Source organism: Podarcis liolepis (genome assembly GCF_965112155.1).
Source record: "Podarcis liolepis genome assembly, chromosome: 17".
Taxonomy (NCBI): domain Eukaryota; kingdom Metazoa; phylum Chordata; class Lepidosauria; order Squamata; family Lacertidae; genus Podarcis; species Podarcis liolepis.
This window is the reverse complement of record NC_139571.1, coordinates 28,327,764-28,346,648: the sequence shown is the minus strand read 5'-3', so window position 1 is coordinate 28,346,648 and position 18,885 is coordinate 28,327,764. Positions and strand designations below refer to the sequence as shown.

The 18,885-nt window shown below is 42.7% G+C and overlaps 2 protein-coding genes across 10 annotated transcripts in view; one reads left to right on the top strand and one right to left on the bottom strand.

Annotated features, from left to right (window-relative positions):
• Nucleotides 1-6,623, top strand: part of SHOC1 (shortage in chiasmata 1) — a 36,027-nt gene extending 29,404 nt beyond the window's left edge. For 7 of the 9 annotated variants that reach the window (XM_083481357.1, XM_083481361.1, XM_083481358.1 and 4 more), the window contains 4 exons: nt 1,435-1,566; nt 2,931-3,080; nt 3,806-4,745; nt 6,278-6,623. In XM_083481357.1, coding sequence (XP_083337483.1) covers nt 1,435-1,566; nt 2,931-3,080; nt 3,806-4,745; nt 6,278-6,381 — 1,326 coding nt within the window. In that variant the 3' untranslated portion in view covers nt 6,382-6,623. The remainder of the gene's footprint in view (nt 1-1,434; nt 1,567-2,930; nt 3,081-3,805; nt 4,746-6,277) is intronic. The other 2 variants (XM_083481359.1, XM_083481360.1) reach the window with 1 other exon arrangement.
• Nucleotides 6,624-9,539: 2,916 nt separating this feature from the next.
• GNG10 (G protein subunit gamma 10) lies at nt 9,540-18,609 on the bottom strand. The gene is made up of 3 exons (XM_083481601.1): nt 18,284-18,609; nt 12,449-12,580; nt 9,540-10,629 (listed from the first exon to the last, which is right to left on the bottom strand). Exons 1-2 carry the CDS (start codon nt 18,362-18,364, stop codon nt 12,455-12,457), a joined length of 207 nt encoding a protein of 68 aa, XP_083337727.1. The 5' UTR covers nt 18,365-18,609; the 3' UTR covers nt 9,540-10,629; nt 12,449-12,454.
• Nucleotides 18,610-18,885: the final 276 nt, after the last annotated feature.

The window sequence follows — 18,885 nt, the reverse complement described above, 5'->3', positions numbered from 1 at the left end:
GAAACAAGACTCCAAATATTGACCCTGCTTTGTTCAACAAACTATAGTTAAGACAAACCATAGCTTTGTGTTACAAGTGAAAGTGGCCACAGTTTTCAATGGAGTCTGTATAAAGCTGTGTTTCTTATGTCATCACTTGGCTTCCCCCACCCCTATCATTGGGTTCTCATTTGCGAGGGCTGAAGGCTTAGAATGAGAGTACCTGATTCCTGGAGTGCTCACTTTTTTACATAGCCAGTTGGCACCAGTGCAGATTGAATTGTCTTGTGACATACCCTACATTCCCAAATGTGTGCTACAAAACACAAGCAGAAGTGCAGGAAGAAGGCGCAGATGCAATCCAAAGGTATACTCACTCAATAGGTTAAGGTACAGGCAGTGGCGTAGCGTGGGTTGTCAGCACCCGGGGCAAGGCAAGTAATTTGCGCCCCCTAACCCGTGGATTTGCGCCCCCTAACCCGTGGATTTGCGCCCCCTAACCCTAACCCCCAGGTGTTGCGCCTGGTGCGGCCGGGCCCCCCCTGCACCCCCCACGCTACGCCACTGGGTACAGGGCAATTCTAAGCCCTGCTCCATGCTGCTGGTGGGAGTTAGAATGTAGCAGAGGTGACCTCCTGCCTTGGTCTGCTGGGTTCTTCCACTGATGTACTTGATGAAAGGGCAGTGATGTGCACACTTCTGTTTGTGCTTTCCTACCAGTAGCAGCCTATGTAAGGTCCCCAAATAGGGCATTTTGGAATTGGGGCAGGAGCCAAAGCTCACCCGTTTCCTGAGTGCGGGGGGAGGAGGAGGAGGAGGAGGAGGAGAAGAAGAAGAAGAAGAAGAAGAAGAAGAAGAAGAAGAATTGCCCTGTCAACCATCAGCCACGGCCAATATTCTAAAATCACTGTACTGAGTAATCTTGTGGCAAATTTATATCACACAAACTTCTGCTATCTATTGTCACAAGTATTGCTTGTTTGCACTGCCCACGCTCTGTCCATTGTAGCTGGCACATGATAAGTTCCAAATAATTCTGGCATGTGACAGTAGGAAAAAACACTGTGGTCTGAACAGAAGTACCTAATGCCATGTTACCACTAGAGGTCAGCAAGCTCAGTTATCACAATTAAGCAATCCATTATTAATGTAAATTCTCCAGGTTTTTCTTCAACTTTTTAAATCCTGATTAAGCTCCTGATGTTCTGCTTGGAAAATAAATGAAAGCAAATGTAAATTTTTAGTTCAAGCTGTTGCCTGATATAGCTGGGGTAGAATTTTTTAACCGCATATAGAGCTTACTGGAAAATTGGTAACTGAGGCCTTATCTTAATGTTGTGTCTAGGCTGAGATTGTTAACATGCAGCAACAACCTGGGCATTAAATTGCCAAGGATTCTTGTTGTTTTGTTCCATTTTATGTAATCTCTGTTCTGAATGTATAACAACATTTTAGGTGGTTCTTACACCAGGAGTTGAAGAGACAGCCCTTTTGGTTCGTCAGATCGCTGACCACATTCTGATGACTTCTCAAAGACATCCTCAGGAATGGCTAGACAAATCTTGGCTTTCCGTCTTGCCGTCAGAGGTGTGTTTCTCTTAAATAAACAGGGAACCTGTGGCCCTCCCAAATGTTGCTGAAGTACAACCTCCCACCCTCCCATCATCCCAGACCATTGGCAATGTTGGCTGGGGCTGATGGAAGCAGCAGGTGGAAAGCCACTGGTTCTCTTCTCTCCTTACAAGGGACAAGCAGTTCCTGTTCAATTGCATTTCTTTTATTCTTAATGTGTGTAGGCTACAATAGCAGGAAACACTATTCAAATGCAGCTGTTGCACATGAACGGATCCTCCAGAGGATAAGGACTGCAACCCACTTTACATGGTAGGCTGCGGTCCTTCCTTGCTAGTGGGTCTTCCAGATGGAAAAATGCAATCTGCCCATCTCTTATCAAAGAAAGGAATGAATCGCTGTATGCTGCTGGCTGGCTAAAAGCCATCCTATTCGTAAATAAATGTATGTTTTATATAATGATGTAGTTACTTTCTGGAAGGAAAATCCTGAAGCAAAACACACATAAATGAGAGAGGTGACCAGACTGAGATGTTGCCTGCCTTACCTGATCTTAGTTGATTCTCCAGGAAAACATGGCTGGAGGCACTGGCACACACTGATTTCTCACGGCAAATGAATCTGATTCATCCTCTTTCATTACTGTTGCTTTCAACATGGCAGATGCAGGCAGGGCAGAAAGGGAACAAGCTGTTTTTAATGCCTTGTTGAAATTGTAATTTATAATGTCTCTTTCGCAGTGCCAGCTTCCTGGAAACTGGCTTAATTATAATATTGTTATGCTTGCCCCAGTTTCCTGAGTGGTGAGAAGTTCCAGGAGCTCAGCATACATCTGTATTTTGGTTTCCTTCTAAGTGGAGGGACTTAAAATATTTTGTAATATTTGAATTTATATTATTTTGGGCATAGGCAGAGGTGCAGTTTAACGCCTACAAATTGTAAACTCTGCTGCCCTACATCAAATTCCCATAAAGGCAGTTTTCAAGAGACACTTTCTAAAAACTAGCCCTTTGCTTCTTTCTTTGTTCCATTCAAAAAGCCCAGTCTTTGCTTATTTCTACTCACAAAGGTAGGTAACATCAGCTTGAGCAGTGGAAAATAAAAGGGATTGCCTTTGCCAAAATGGCTCTTGCCTTCCAGAGGCGTCTTCAGCTATCTTTTTACTTGTAGCCTCTGTAACAGCAGATGTGCCTGCCAACTTGGCTAACCATTAAGGTACATTTGTAGGCATTCTGGCCCCAGGAAACCTCTTTTATCCTACTTTGCAGCAATCATTTAGCGAACGCATAAGCTATGACCTTTGAACTCAAAACAAAGTAAACATCACTTGCAACTGTCCTTGAAAATATAACAAAGTTAATTCTGGTTTTTCCCCTCAGGAAGAGAAATCCTTGTTTACATTTCCATGCATGAATCCTCTAGTGGCTCAAGTCATGTTAAAGAAAAGCTCTTCACTGGAGTGGCTTCTGTCAGCAACTTTTGACCAGCTTCATGAGCTTCTGCCTGAAGTGCCTGAGAAAGTTCTGAAGGTCAGATATTCAGAATCCCAGCATCTCCTGTGTACCATGTGTGACTGTGTTTATGTGTGTTTATGCAAGAATCCAGTACTTTAGGTTTGTCCAATCAATGGCGTAGCGTGGGTTGCAGCACCCAAGGACACCTGTATTGGTAGCCCTGATGTACCTCGTTTATTACATTGTTTTTACTGGGTTACGGATGTTGCCATTACAATGTGGGTCTTCATCTGCGATTTTCCAGTGGCAACTATACCACAAAGAGATGCTGCCATTACAGATGCAACCAGTGTTTTATCCTGTGGCAACTATACCAAAACTATACCATTTTAGGCCATGGTTTTAGGAATCCTGCAATTGTCTTGCTCTTTTTCTCATGTGTGAATGTTTAATGCGATAATGCTGCGTTGCATTTGCCAGGCAGCTGCCACCCTAGTGTTACTGGATATTTCAAGATGAAATCCTGCTTATACCACCTTAAGATGTTCTAATACACCAGCACTGTGTTCAGCATGCCATCCTAAGTCTTGATTTGATAGCCAATAGAATTTTATACTTGAACTAAAGCATTAAATCTTCATATAAATTCAGTTTCCCCTTTAAGGTTTTGATGATGATGTCATTTTTATGCACATTCAGATTGGCGTATTCCCTATCACTTAATAGTTGAAAATGCTGTGGCAATAAAAGCTTCATGTCTTTCTAGTGCTGTAGACTAGAATTTGCTTCTTCCATTCCAGCACTTTAGTGACATCACATCACTGTACATCTTGAACCCTCCAGCACAGCCAAAACTTCCAGAAGAAACTGTGTCACTTCAAAAAAACATAAAGGGCTCTATCAGGTCTTGCTCTGAAATTCCCTTTTCCAAGGCGGTGTTATCTGGCTTTCAAGGACACAGTCCCTTTACTGAATATTTTGGAAACTATGGTGAAGTACAGAACAGCAAAAATTGTTTCCCACTTTACTACCAAAATGAGTCCTATACTCCTCTGAAATCAGGTGGCAAGCACAGCAGCTTAATAGCACCTTCAGTACCATACCAGGAAAAAGTTTGTTTCTTTCAGGATAATACAGGCATAGAGCGGCAACAGTACTTCCCATTTGCGAAAAAAATGGAAGTGGAAAAAAGAACAACTTCATCACTGCTACCACCAGATGATCTGAAAGGACGTCCCCATATTAACTTTGAAGCTACAGTGCCATATTTAGTGTACAACCTGGGTGGAACAAATATGTATCTTGAAAATAGCGCACAAAACAGAATGTACCGTTCAAAAGCTGCAGGCCAAATGCTTGCTCATCAAGATATTGAAAATGTACTGGAGGTGAAAAAGCAGCCACTTGTAAGGGAATGTGAATCTACCAAGGATTCCAAATCTTCTTGGCATCTTGTCTCTAGCAGAGAAGATTGTCCAATCCAGCAGAACTCTCAGAGTTTTCTAGGAGAACTTGGTGCGACAGGATATAGTGGTCCAAAATTTCAGTTTGAGGAGATGTTTTGGGGTACCCAGTCATCCGTGCTAGCAATGGATTCATCTCCCCAGGATTCAAGTTTCAGCAAAGAATTATCTAGCCCAGATAGATTCTTTAATTTGGACTTTCCAATAACAGGAGAGTACACAAGAAAGAAAAATCCCAATGTGTTATCAACTAATCCAAGAGAATGCGTTTCAGCAGGTAGAGTAAAACCATAAAGCACTCTTTGCTGCCACTCTTTTCTGATTAAGTGAAAAATAGCTTTTCCATATATTTTTTCTTACAGCTCCATGCCCTTTCACCTGCTATTGCTCAAAATTACGGAAATATTCTCAGAACAATGAGCAGTCCTTTTGTTTTATGGGGTATTTTGCCATTCCTACAGAATAAAATGCTGGGCCTAGTCTTAACCCTAAATATTTGAATGTGTTTGATTCTGTTGCGTTGATGGTTTAGGGCCAGCTCTCAGTTTACTGCTTCAGGCTTGCATTAAAGGAAGCTTCCTCTGAACAGAGGAAAAGTTAATTGAAAGCTGTGGTGTTGCTCATATTGTTGAACCTTAGGGAAATTAGGGTGATTATGAGAGAGTTGTAAACAATGCTTTCAACTGGCCCTCGTGGATTAAAGTTGAGATCTGAGTAACTATACTTTTATGTACAGTGGTACCTCGGGTTACATTCGCTTCAGGTTACATATGCTTCAGGTTACAGACTCCGCTAACCCAGAAATAGTACCTCGGGTTAAGAACTTTGCTTCAGGATGAGAACAGAAATCATGCTCCGGCAGTGCGGCGGCAGTGGGAGGCCCCATTAGCTAAAATGGTACTTCAGGTTAAGAACAGTTTCAGGTTAAGAACGGACCTCCGGAACGAATTAAGTACTTAACCCAAGGTACCACTGTACTCTCTTCTTATACTTATTTTCTACCTAAATCTACTGCTTTGTTGAGCATTGAAATGCTCAATCATAATACACATTTCTTTTTTAAAAATTGAGATCTGTGGAATGACCAGGCATTAATTAGGTGTTTAACCATGGAAAATAGCCTCTTATGACAAAGCCTTTAAGGATTCAGCCAGTCTGACATTCTTACTGTGCTTCACTATTTCCTTGCTTCTCTGGGCATATTAATCTTAACATGTGAAGCTGTAAGCTTCATTTTAAACATTTCCCCCTTAATAATGTTGAATTTGTGCAGCTGAACACGTTAATAAATCTGGTTTAAAACCTTTTATTTACAAAGGAATATATCAGTTAATGCCTTAGAAACACTCAAATGCTGCACCACCGTTGAAAATTAGCAGATGTGGGAGTCCATGTAAGCAGCTCTGAGCTTTGTAAAGGAAGAGAAATAACTTAAAGAAATAAATAGTATGGTGTTAAAGCCCATAATTACACAATCCAAGATGCCATTTCAATGTTGTAACCTTGTCTCCATTTTAAGCTCTTACACACCATTGCTTTAGCAAGCAATTAATTCCTGTTTAAGACAGAAATTCGGGGCACCATGTAGCCAACAGTAAGCACTTTAATTAATCCAATGGGAGTTAAATAGAAGCTAAACCCTCTCAAACTGAAATAAATGGAACTTAAAGTGCTCCATTTTGGCTAGATCACTCCTTTAAATGCCTAAGCATGTAGACTTTTTCTTACTGCTGGATGGGATTAATGAGTTAGATCTGCATAATGCGTACTAGGTAATTGCTCACTTCTACACATTTTTTTTCCCTACAGCAGGTTTAAAATGCACCCAGTTACCACAGCTGAAAAAAAGACGTCTAACCTATGAAAAAGACCCTGGGAGAAGCGATGGTCAAACACGTCTCAAATTCCTTTAAAGGAAATGCAATCTCACCTTTCACACTTCTGTTTATATGTGATATACTTTAAGCAGTTTTAAAACAATGTTATAATTTATTGTATACTTACTTTTAAACAGTTTTTAATATTTTCTTGTAGTGCTTGTTCGAGGGTGGGGTTTTTTTGGAGATTGTAGAAAATAGGTTAGATAAGCCTGGAAAATTATTACACAAAGATGTGGTATGACGATTAAAATAAAGCACTGCATACTTAAATTATACATCTTTATAACTCATTCAGAGCATCTCTAGAAAGGGGGGGGGGGTATATTTTCAACTCTGCCTGCAGAATTTGGAACATCTGTCAGGGACAAATGGCAGTTGTCCTGATTTGAGGCCAACAGACCAAGTTGTCACCCGTAGCTACCAGTGGATTGCGGCTAAGTCCATATTTCAAGGCTGGACAGGAAAGGGGCACTTTCTAGGTATCCAGGAAGAACTAGAGGAGAGGGGAAGCTCCCAGTTGATGTAGACCTCCTCCCTTTATTTGAGGCTGAAGGGGAGATGTAAAGTGGTGGTTGTCATGAGAAACCAGCTTGTCACTCCTGCCCAGGGCAGTCTCTTTATTGGGCCATAAATAAATGGTCTTAGAATATGTCAAATATCTCGGGGGAAATTCAGTGTGGCACGTTGCCAATTGTTCTGACAGTACAGGCTTTTCAGCTTGCCAGATGGAATGATCCTCCCTCTTCTACATGATCTGGTACTTCTCCTCATGCCCTCATGCCCCCCCCAAACCTGAGCCAATTTCAGGGTGGGAGGGAGGGGGGGAAGTCCCATTGCTTCCGCTAGCAGCACTAGTTACAGTGGTGCCTCAGGTTACAAACACTTCGGGTTACAAACTCCACTAACCCGGAAGTAGTGCCTCGGGTTGAGAACTTTGCCCCAGGATGAGAACAGAAATCATGCGCCAGTGACGCGGCAGCAGCGGGAGGCCCCATTAGCGAAAGCGCACCTCAGGTTAAAGAGCGGTTTTGGGTTAAGAACAGACCTCCAGAACGAATTAAGTTTGTAACCAGAGGTACCACTGTAATTGAATCCAGCCTCTGAAAAATATTCCTATAGATCTACAGTATAGGGATCATTGCTTTTAAAGGCCATTGAAGTACAGTCATATCTCATGTTATGGCCGCTTCAGGTTACGTGTTTTCAGGTTGTGGACCATGGGAAACCCAGAAGTACCGGAATGGGTTACTTCTGGGTTTTGCTGCTCGTGCATGCGCAGAGGTGCTAAATCGTGCTTCGCGCATACACAAAAGCACCAAATCACACCTGCGCAGATGCGGTGCTTCAGGATGCGAACGCTGCGGGTTGTGGGCGCGCCTCCATCACGGATTACGTCTGCAACCCGAGGTTCCCCTGTAGTAATAAATAATCATAGTAACTTATATTTACAAGCCTGGAGGCGTCACTATTTTGGGTCCATTTTTGTGGTCTCTGAACAGCCAATTTTCCATTCCCACAGATTTGGCAGGGTTCTTTTGCTGATCTGAGGAATTTGCTATTTCAGAGTTAAGAGATACCAAATATAATCATAACCAGCCACAGGGCGGGAATGTTTCAGCTTTCTTTCTTTCACAGTTTAAGAAACATTCCTGCTCCTTTTCCTTGAGTTCACCCTTATTATGCACATATCAGAATTGTAGTCCAAACCTATAAAAAGTACATGAAGGGGGGAAAGGTTTAAAATATTGATATAAAAAACAGCTTAGGGGTTGGTACATTTTTAAAAAATGACAAGCATTTTTAGAGATTTTTTTAAGTTTCTCATTTTGACTCATCCTCTAAACAGATCCTGCAACTTTCAAAAAGGAACCACAAAACAAAAACTGGCTTTCTCTCCTGTTTGAATTGCAACAATGTTATATAATTCAGCAATGTTTTTAAAACCGCATAATTAGTACTTCTTTATTTGAAATACAGGGAAAAAGAGAATGTCATGTGTGAGGAGAGCGCAAAAATAGTTTTTTGAGAGATTTTAGATGCCCATAAGGGTTTTTTATCTTAAACATATTATGAAGGAATGCTGTGACTCAAACTGTTTCCTGGTATTTGCTGAGGTTGTCTTCCTTTCCTCACCCAGTGGAACTGCCTTCCACTTTTTTCATCCCCGTAAATCATAGGTAGGAATTATTTTTCAGCCTGGTGGACCAAATCCTTATCTCCACCAGCCCTGTGGGCCAAGTGTAGCAGGTTGGCAACAGTGCCTTTTGAAGTTTCCAAGTGGAAACACATTTCAAAAGTGCTGTCTCTTAGCCCCAATCATCTGACCACACCTTTACTTGCCTTCCACCTGACATCACATCAGATGCAGGCCAGGTAGGTGTGGTTTGAGAAAAGCAGCCTTGCAGGTCAAAGCAATGTAAGGCAGCTATCTCGGGTGACCAGTTTTGGATGACTTGAAGGGTTGCAGAAACAGGTCGGACCAGGAACAACTACTGGGAAATTCACTTGTACAGGTCTCACTGAAATATTGTTGTGTGGTGATGCACATGGTACAAAAATCCAAACTCGGTTGTTGGCATGTAATGCTTTCGGATGATTGACCGATACTGGAAATCAAAAGGAATATCACCTTCGGAAGGGCCTCGTTTTCTTTCTCTTCTGCATGCATATTAGGAATTATTACTGCATTAATTACCATGAATAGGATGAAGCAGGCCATTTGCAAATAGTCATTTGCTGACACCATTAGGATAAGAAAGAATTGGATTTTATGATTTGTTCCACTTTGAAGCTGAATAATCTTTTAACAGGAGAGATTTTAACATACACACTCAGGAGTATGACTAAATTTCTCCTGGGTTTAGGGGCATCCAGGGGACCAGCTTTGGATTCAAACCATTTCCTGGGACACTTCCACCCATCCCCTTTTTGATGGTGTTGGAAGAGGGAGACGCCAGCAAAGGATCGCCCTCTCCAATGTCAGAGCTGTTTCTCTGACGTTTGGAGGGTAAATCTTATGCAAGGACACCCTGCCTGGGCTATAGTTGAGAAATAAGCAATCTTATGCGCACTTTCCGAATTCCTTCAGTGGATATCAGATTTATTTTACACTGAAAACTCCCCCATCAAAAATATTTCTGTTTGTTACCCAAAATGCTTCCTCTTTCCATACAACAGAGTGTCCCAAATAGTTAGGGAAAGAAATTTTTATTTAAGCTTCTAATATATTAATACAAACAAGGGTGTGTAAACAGAATATTCTTTTTTAAAAAAGTAAACAGTCTGTGTGTGTGTAAAAGTGCTCGATAAACAAAAATCAAAGGCACCCCACCCCAAAAACACATTTGTACAGGTCCCAATAATGTTGCAAGCCTTGAAAAAGTGACCTATAGAAGTGTTTATGTAGTGTAGTGTAGTCGTCTTGTCTGTAATTACCTGCCGAGTTACAGTTTAGACATTTCAAAGAAACAAGTTTTCTGTAGAAGCACAATAAAAACTAAAGACACACTAAACCTAGTATGGGGGATTTTGGGAATTTTATCTATGTGGCAGATGGAACCAGCTATTTCTGTATTCTCAATGCTTTCAGGAATAGCAAAAGAGCAATGTTTTATAAATAATATTTCTTTCCATACTGGATAGATGGGCACTCTCACTAAAATGGCAGGGGGTTGGACACGATGGCCCTTGTGGTCTCTTCCAACTCTATGATTCTATGACTCCTGCCAAAATTTAGAACTTTCAAGTCTCCAATTTCCAAAAGGAAGTTAAGAATGTTATTGAACATGTCCCGTTGAAATTAATGGGAAATGGAGCCTGATCCTATGCATATTTACCCAACAGGAAGTCCAAATGAGGTGAATATGCACAGCATTGCTGCGTTAAAAGGATTTACCTTTGGCTGGGTCATGCCTAGTGAACATTTTTATCAGAAAACGCAAAGCGGCTACTAAGGAGGTACCTAGTGAGTGTCTCATTCAGGCACAACAACAGAGCAAGAAGTCATTTGGTAATTTTCTTTTCCAGAATGTAAACATCTCAGGGGAGTAAGTGTAGAAAAGAAGCTGATTCAATTACAAAAGGAAAGCCTCTTCCTTAAAAAAATGCTTTACACAAGTATTAGTAAAAGATCTAGTCAGTTACAAAGATAGTCAAGCAGACTAATAAATATCTAAAGATACTGTTTTGGCCACACAGAAGTAAGGGCATAGACATGTTTGTTGAAAAGAAGGCTGCCAGGATTTCCTCTCACGTCTGAAGAGAACTTTTCAATAACCTTCCCTGCAATATAGGAGGGGGAAAAGCTTTATCAAAGGGTTGTCTTGCTCTTCACAAGTTAATCATAGAAGTAAGAATCCTATCACTACAACAGACAAAAGTTTGTGCCCATGAAACAGCATGCAAAGCATCTGTCTGCCCACAGAGACTCACACTGCTCCACCCATGATATCCCTGATCATTTTATTTAAACATAATTTGTATGCCATTTAATTTTTAAAAAAACCCTCTTAAGTGGTAAACAAGGACAATCACGTATTAAAAACAAGCATTAAAAACAAGCTAACATGACATTTCAAAACAGATAAAATCAGCAACGTTAAAGCTGTTATACATAGTAAAATCGCATTCTAAAATTAGATGCATAAAATATTTTTGGCAGGTGCCAAAAACCACAGCAAAGGTGCCTGCCTATTATAAATGGGCAGAGAATTCAGGGGCTGCCACACTGAAGGGTTTCTAAGTGACTGAGTGGGGCTGGGCTGCTCAGTGTCAGGGATGGAGAATATACTTTGCTCTCCATAAGACAGGATCCCCAACTGCAGTGGTTTACTCTCCCTGCATCCTGCCCCTGTTATATGAGCAAAAGGGAATCGGCCAAAGTTGGGAGAAATTAATAGTGCACTCACGCACTCAGGGATGTCAGTGGGAAGACTCTAAAACCTGTTGCCTTCCCCTACTTACAAGCCTCTGAAGATCAAGCTGAGTCCTGCCTGCATCACCCCATCTTGGATTGAAGTCCAAGGATGCTTCCTTGCGATCTGCTTATTGCATATTCTCCCCTATTTATTTGCAAGGAGATTATATGATGTTGGCTACTTAATGAGCATTGAAGTCCAGTCTTTTGTGGAGGTAGGTTTGTTGCACAGCAGCTCCAAACCAGCTTTAATTGTGCAACGTGAATTTGCTGCTATGTGACTGAAACCAACCTGAAAAAAGTGGCCACCTGGCAGCGCCCAAGGGTTCTTAAAACTTGCTGAAGTCTAAGATTCTGAACCAAGCTGGAAGTAAATTGTTCGTCTCAAATTGAATCCAGTGTCCCCTACCGGTAGATGCCATTTTTATTCTCTACAATTTTACTTGGCAAGAGTTACATACATCAAGCCCTACACACTCTCAAGGAAAAGGTAAGATGATAAACTCATTTCCAGACTGTACTGCTTTGGACTGCAGAGGAGAGCTCCTCTACAATGACACTATTCAATGCATATTTTTTAAAAAACCCAAACTACCACGTTATGGGGGAATTGTTTTGTATGGAGGAGCAAGTCATTTTATGAGCTTCCACCTGCTCTCTGAAATGGTACCTTTTGAAAAACAGGTTTTCTTCCTCATCCGAGAACGGCACACTTGGTTGCACAACTCGGGAATAAAACACTGTACCCTAACGTAGATTCTAATGATATGGTTTATGCCAAAGGGGTGTGTGGCTCCTGAGATTTTAATTTTTCTTCTTTGATCAGCAACTGCTTGTGCCAAATGGTTTATGTAACTCAAAAAGTATTTTGCAATGGTTTCTGTAACTTTAAAGGTATTTTGCAGCATGGGCATGGCCGGGGGGAGGGGGCGCAGCTGCCCCTCCCAGATCAAGTAAAACAATAGAAATATTTAACTAACTGACCAATCACATCAGTTCTGCCCCGCTCCCCCACAAAAATCCTGGCTACACCCATGTTTTGCAGTGCAGCAATTTGGGTGTGCCTGCTATTTTGGGAAACAGAAGCCCCCAAACTTGTCTATTTAGTTTCATGTCCTCTAGAGTTCATTAGATCCTGCCCTGTGCTCTTAAGAGAGATGCAAGCTTCTGCAAGGATCCCCATACCTGTCTTCAGAGCAACGCACAAGACCTGGGCTCTCGAAATGGGTTGCTTCCCGCAGGAACGCCCACAAGCAAGGCATCTTTGCAAGCATTCTGCATACAGTACTGCTGAAGCTCTGCAGCTGCCTGAGAGACCTGGAAGAGAGAAAAACACAGGAGAACGTAACAGAGGGTTCTTTTTTAGAAGTCGCCGTGACATTGTTTCACTGCAAATGGAAGATGCAAAACCTGAATGTCATTCGCGGAAACTGAAAGGCAATAGGTTTGAGGCGTTATTTCCTTGTACACCGTGTAATAATTACCTGTGGATTTTATTGCTGCAGAACATAATGACAGTTATTTAGATAGATGCTTAGGACTAGTTAAAAAATGAAGGCTAAGTAAGTTTGTCTGTTTATTCCTGGCAGGGCTCCTGCAGCTTGAACAGCTGCGAGACCATCAAATGCATGTGGAGACCTGCCATTCATATAGTTTAGCACCCTGTTTCCAACAGAGGTCAGCCAGATGGCTCCACGAAGTACAGAAAGAGGGTATGAAGGCAATAGCCCTCCCTGTTCTCCCCAGGACCTAACAGTCAGAGGTATACAGAGATATTGAATTTAGCTTTTGTGCCTAATAGCCTCTGACAAGAGTTGAGGTTTGCAATAAAAAATGTAACCACTCCATTTTATTCCGCCTCCGTGTTTTTCATCTCCCCTGCCAAACAGCCAGTCAACATTCCGCGGCCACTGAGCATGCTCAGTCTTCACGGGTTTCTCTTACATGCCCCGCCCCCAACCTTCTGCAAACGTCAGGGTTTACCCAAGCCTGCTGATACCTCCCCTCTTTTGCACCAGGGGTGCTTCTTTTGGCTACAATAAGCAACGGCACCTGCAGCCTGAGTGCTGGGAATGGAAAGAATGACAAAAATACCCAACCAGAATTGGTCTAACAATGTCATTGGCTATAAAAGCTAAAGGGGAACTCTGGGAATTCTGTTTGGGACATACAAAGCCTGTTCATATTGGATTTGGGATGCTTCCAATGCCCGTGGTATAAAAAGGCATTGCAAATTTATAGTCTTTGCTTATTTTTATGCATATTGTATTTTAGGTTGGTTTTATTCTTGTTTTATTTCTGCTTTAATCATTATTTTTAAAAGCTGCGTTGAGTTCAGCTTTTGAAAAAAGCGACTACCATAATAAATGAAATAGCATTTTCTTTTTCACACATATTCTGGTCCTCATCGGAGGAGCACCAAGCGAGATAAGGAACACCACTAAATCCTACCTTAGTGCTGTAGTTTCCAGAACATTGCCCCATTAAGAGTAGGAGCTGTAGCTTTTTACGAGGACAAAAGACAAGCCTTAACTGTGTTAGCTTGGGAGCAGGTGGCAAAGTCCCTGGAGCATGCTGAAAATAAATTAATAACCCTCAAGCTCTGTCTGAATCTCTTAGCAGATGGCTGCATTTTAGCTGCAAAAAGGTTAGCAGAAGGAGAGTGTGCGGTGTGCTCCACTGATTAGCAAATTATTTTACTGCTTTGTACCTGGCTGAACTTTGCGCAGGTATTGGAGGAAATTAAATTTTAATACAAGGCAAATGTAAAGCTTTGGAAATTTGTGGTAGGGAAAAATCCTCCCCTCCCTTCTATTCCAACACCTTGAATTCGTTTTATATGAAAATAGTTGAATAGGCGTTTTTCCAAAAATAAAAATAAACCAATAGCACAAGAAATGAGCATGTCTCATTGCATCCAGCTTTTCTGCAGGGAGAGCTTGCTTTTATAGTCAAATGCCTGTGTGGACTCACATCAGAATTCATGGAGATCTTCTGTGTTATTTACATCGCAATCTATGTCGTTCTGTTTCCTCGTGAGCTACAGTGACATGGCGCATACCCTCCATCGCCCAAAGTGAGAGTTAACCTGTAATAAAATCTCATTCCACAGAACAGCAAGAAGTACACTGTTCATTAAATTGCAGTGGTACTTTGGTTTAAGAACAGCCCTGTTTACGAACTATTCGGTTTACGAACTCCGCAAAAGCATAAGTAGTGTTCCGGTTTGCGAACTTTACCTCGGTCTAAGAACGGAATCCGAACGGTGGAAGGGCACCAGCGGCGGGAGGCCTCATTAGGGAAAGCGTGCCTCAGTTTAAGAACAGTTTCGGTTTAAGAATGGACTTGAGGAACAGATTAAGTTCGTAAACTGAGGTACCACTGTATTTCTTATTTCATCGTTATCTACACAGCAGCCCTGGTGTACTTGGGATTCCTACAGGGATCATGAGCACAGGGAGGTCTCTGCCCCACGGAGCTCGCCATCTGAAGTTTGACAGTTGGGAAGGAGAAACAGAAACAAGGGGACGGATGGCAGAGGGGAGATGGGATTGTGCTTGTGAGTCAACCAATGAATATTTCATGTTGATGAACTATATATAAATGATTAATAATAATAAAAGACAACTACATCCTCCTCCTGACTACTACAACCTAGTTGTGCAGATAAAGGCAGTTCCACTTTCCCAGCGGCCTATTCAAAAGCAAATGACCGCCTTATTCTACATCATCCTGCCAGGCCAAATCAAAGCTGAGTTTGTGACATCTCAGCATCCCCGGGGCACAAAAACCTCTGAGTGGAAGGTGCATTTATTAATAAGTCTGCAAAACACACAGATTACAGCAGCACTTCCATGCCAACTTGTGCCTGCAGAAATAAGAGGCTGGGCCCAGCATTCATTGTGCGCCATGAATAGCATGGGTGAGCAGCTGAATATACCACTGACAACAGTTCAAGCTAAACATAGGAAGCTGCCTTATGCAAGCGACTCCTCACTCATGCGGGAGTTACATTCCGGCACCCCATGTGCATAAATGAAAATCGCGTAAGTGGAGAGAACCTCTCTGCTGCTCTTTCTCCAAAATGCTACTCTCCAAAAATCAAAAATGCTGTACCAAAAATACCTACAACTGGAATTGAAGCTCTGGGACTGGCAGGAGGCTGGAGGAAGAGCAGGAAGGCAGCAGCTGCTGTGCTACCACACACATCAGCTGTTTGGCGGGGAGGCTGAGCAGCCTAAACAAAGCCCTGCTGCGCCTCCAGTCTCTTTTCCGTTGATTGTGCACAAGTGTGTATGTGTGGGGGGGATGCCTGTACGAAGTTAGACCATTGGTTTTTCTAGCTCACTATTGTCAGTGTCCTTCAACCTTGGGTCTCCAGAATTGTTGGACCACAACTTCCATCATCCCCTGCTAGCCTAGCCAATGGTCAGGGATGATGGGATGTGTAGTCCAAAAACACTTGGGGGACCCAAGGTTGACTGGCCAGTGGCTCTCCAGGGTTTCAGACAAGGGGCATTCTTAGCACTTCCTCAGAATCTCTTTAGAGCTTGTTTATGTGTTAACAGAGCATTTAAAAGTAGTTTTGCCTTCCTGTTTTCCTCACGCCAAGAGAAATTAAAATCAGAATTCAAAATGGAGGTATAAGCAGTACAAAATAAGTGTCATGCATCAACTCCATTTGGATTGTCTCTTTTAAAGCTTCAAAACCCAAATGTGCTACTGTTCGTATCCCCATTTTATCCATTTCTCTGAAAAAAGTATGGATTTTTGAAACTATCTGGAGCAGAGTACCCTCTTTTGAAGTACCGTGTGACTGAACGCCATGTAGTACAATTCTATGAATTCAATGGGACTTACTCCCGAAACACCCAGAGGGCAAAAACTGCTGTGCTGATTTACCTAGGAGTAAGTCCCATTGTATGCAGAGGCTGATGTGTAAGGTTCAGCACTGTAGGCAAAACTTAACAAACATACAGCTGCTTTCGAGATTTCTGGGATCTGCTGCTAAAAAGTAAACTTTGCAGAAGGCAGAAGTAAATAAAGCACCAGAATGCCATCAAATTCCTAATCAAATGGAGGATCATTCCCACAAAGTCCACTACTCTGTCTCACCCTGATACATAACTCGGAACTGACTCTCTACCTCCTGTTTTATTCAAATAAATAATGTGTTTGAAAACTTAGGCATGTCTACTTGGAAGTAAACCTCCCTGAGGGGCCAATGTCCCTTTGTATAGCAAAAGAACTCACCTCTCTCTGAGACCCCGAAGAGCTGTTGCAAACTAACAGCAGGAAACATTGGGGCTAATGTTTGTGTGACCCAGTAGTATCAACCATGTTCGACAGGACTAAAAACTAAGTAAGGGTACAACTCTGAACAGGACTGAAAACCTATCAGCTATGTGTTGGAGAACCCTGCTGAATTTAGTAAACATATACGCAGCCTAAACAAGCCTTTCAGGATCTGGTACCTTTCAGATATTTTTGATTACAATTCCCATCAGTTCCAACTAGCATATCCAAAGGCCAGGCATGATGGGAACTGGAGTCCAAAATATCTGAAAGGCACCACACTGGGAAGGCTGAAGTCTTCTCTTTTTAGATGCTGCTGAGAAAGAGAGAGTGCTTTTCAGAGTTCAATTAGATTTACAGAAATTGATTAATATTGCCAAGCAAACTGCAAGGCTAGGATTTTGCTCCTAGCTGTCATTACTGTATCCTCTCTTTGAATCAATTTTGATGTGCTCCCATCCAACTTGACACAGTCTATTCCTTTGTCCTGTTTTATCATCAGTTTTGAAAAGTTTGCTTTCTGGTTTTTGTTCTTGTAATTCCATGGGAGAACTGGTCTAATAAAAGCTCTCTGAGCCTGTGAAAGTATCCACTCAAGAGGGCATTTACACAAAGGCCATTCCTGTTGACAAAACACTGTGAGCCTCTTCTGTGATCGCAAATTAGGGGGCGCCACATCTCATTCCTACTATCCACAGTGCGCCTCTTGGGGAACAAAGGCGTATTTCAAATAGCGGAGCCAGAGTGGCAGCCAAAAGAATTAGCAACCAGGCAAAAGCCTTAAGCTCAGCTGCTGCCAGAAATGAAAAGTATAACTCTAAACCTCCTTAAACGCTACAGAATTTATGAGATGGTCTAGAATGGGCTTCAGTCGCACATTCTCTCAAACATATGATCGCAAGGGTTGCCGAAGATTAAACCATTTTTATCTGTCAATTTTCAGCATTTCCCACAAATATTCTGTGCCCCAAGGATTTCACAAAATATAAGATTTAAATGCAATGGCCACAACCAATTAAATAGTTCAGTACAAAACTACAGTAGAACACTGACAGCTGTTCGTTCAAAGCAATAAAGCACTGATAAACAGTCAGATAATTAACAGTGCGCTAAAAAGACATCAAAAGTTTCCATGTGCCCAACGCATACCAGCAAGTTAATTAGCAATACCCAGTACAAATAAACGCCAGCGTTAGATCCACGTTTAGCAATCTGGCAATTCATAGTAGGAAAACTAACCAAGATACCTCGCCCATTTATTTATTTTTAAACTAGCAGCAAGAGAGGAAAATAAAAAACGCTACGAAAACAAAAACCCTTGGAAGCAAGCCGAGGGAGGCCTAACTCTTATCAGTTAAGGACGCCAAATAAAGCCCCATTTTTGTCAGATGAGACACCCCCCCCCCGGTCTGGCTCTGAACGAGCCAGCGAACGGCCTCTCGCCCAGCGCTGCAAAAGCCAGCTGCGAAAGTGCGCGTTTTGTTGCAGGCCGAGGAAGATGCCCCTGCCCCTCTGTGCAATCGGAAAAGGACACAAAGCTTCCCGATTCCCCGACGGCCTGACTTGCGATTCAGCCCCTCTAGATAGAAGGAGCGGCGATGGGAGAGCGATGTCTCCTCCCTCCACTATACCGAGGACAAAGGACGCCTCGGGGTCTGGAGAGCAAATGGAGCCGCCGCGCGTCCGGCTCTCAGGACGCCAGCTAAGCAGCTCTGCTCTGCTCACCCGGATCCTCTCCACGCCGGCCTCCAGTTTCAGCTGCTCCACCAGGCGCTGCATGGTGCTGAGGCTGGAGTTGGAAGACATGCTGGCGGCGGCGGCAGCGGCGAGGAAGACGCGAGCGCTCGGGGTCTCTCTGGCGCGCGGCGCCCGACTTCCCTTGCAGTGCCAGCGCCGGCCGAAGCTGCGCTCCCGACGCACCAACCGAGCGCCGAGGGGGAGGAGGCAGCGCCCAGGCAGGCTCCCCCCACCCGGGGTTGCGCCTCCCGCGCCCGGATGGAAGGCGAGCGCAGCCGCTTGGCTCTTGGAGAGGAACGCCTGGGGATCCGCTAGCGTATAGCGTACTACTACTACTACTACTACTAATTTATTATTATTTAATAATAAATTTTTATTTATTTTTATTTATTTATATAATAGGTTATACAATAACCTATTAAACATTAAAAGTTTCCCTAATCTGGGCTGCCTTTAGATGTCTTCTAAAAGTTTGGTAGTTATTTGTCTCTTTGACATCTGATGGGAGGGCGTTCCACAGGGCTGGCGCTACTACCGAGAAGGCCCTCTGCCTGGTTCCCTGTAACTTGGCTTCTCACAGGGAGGGAACC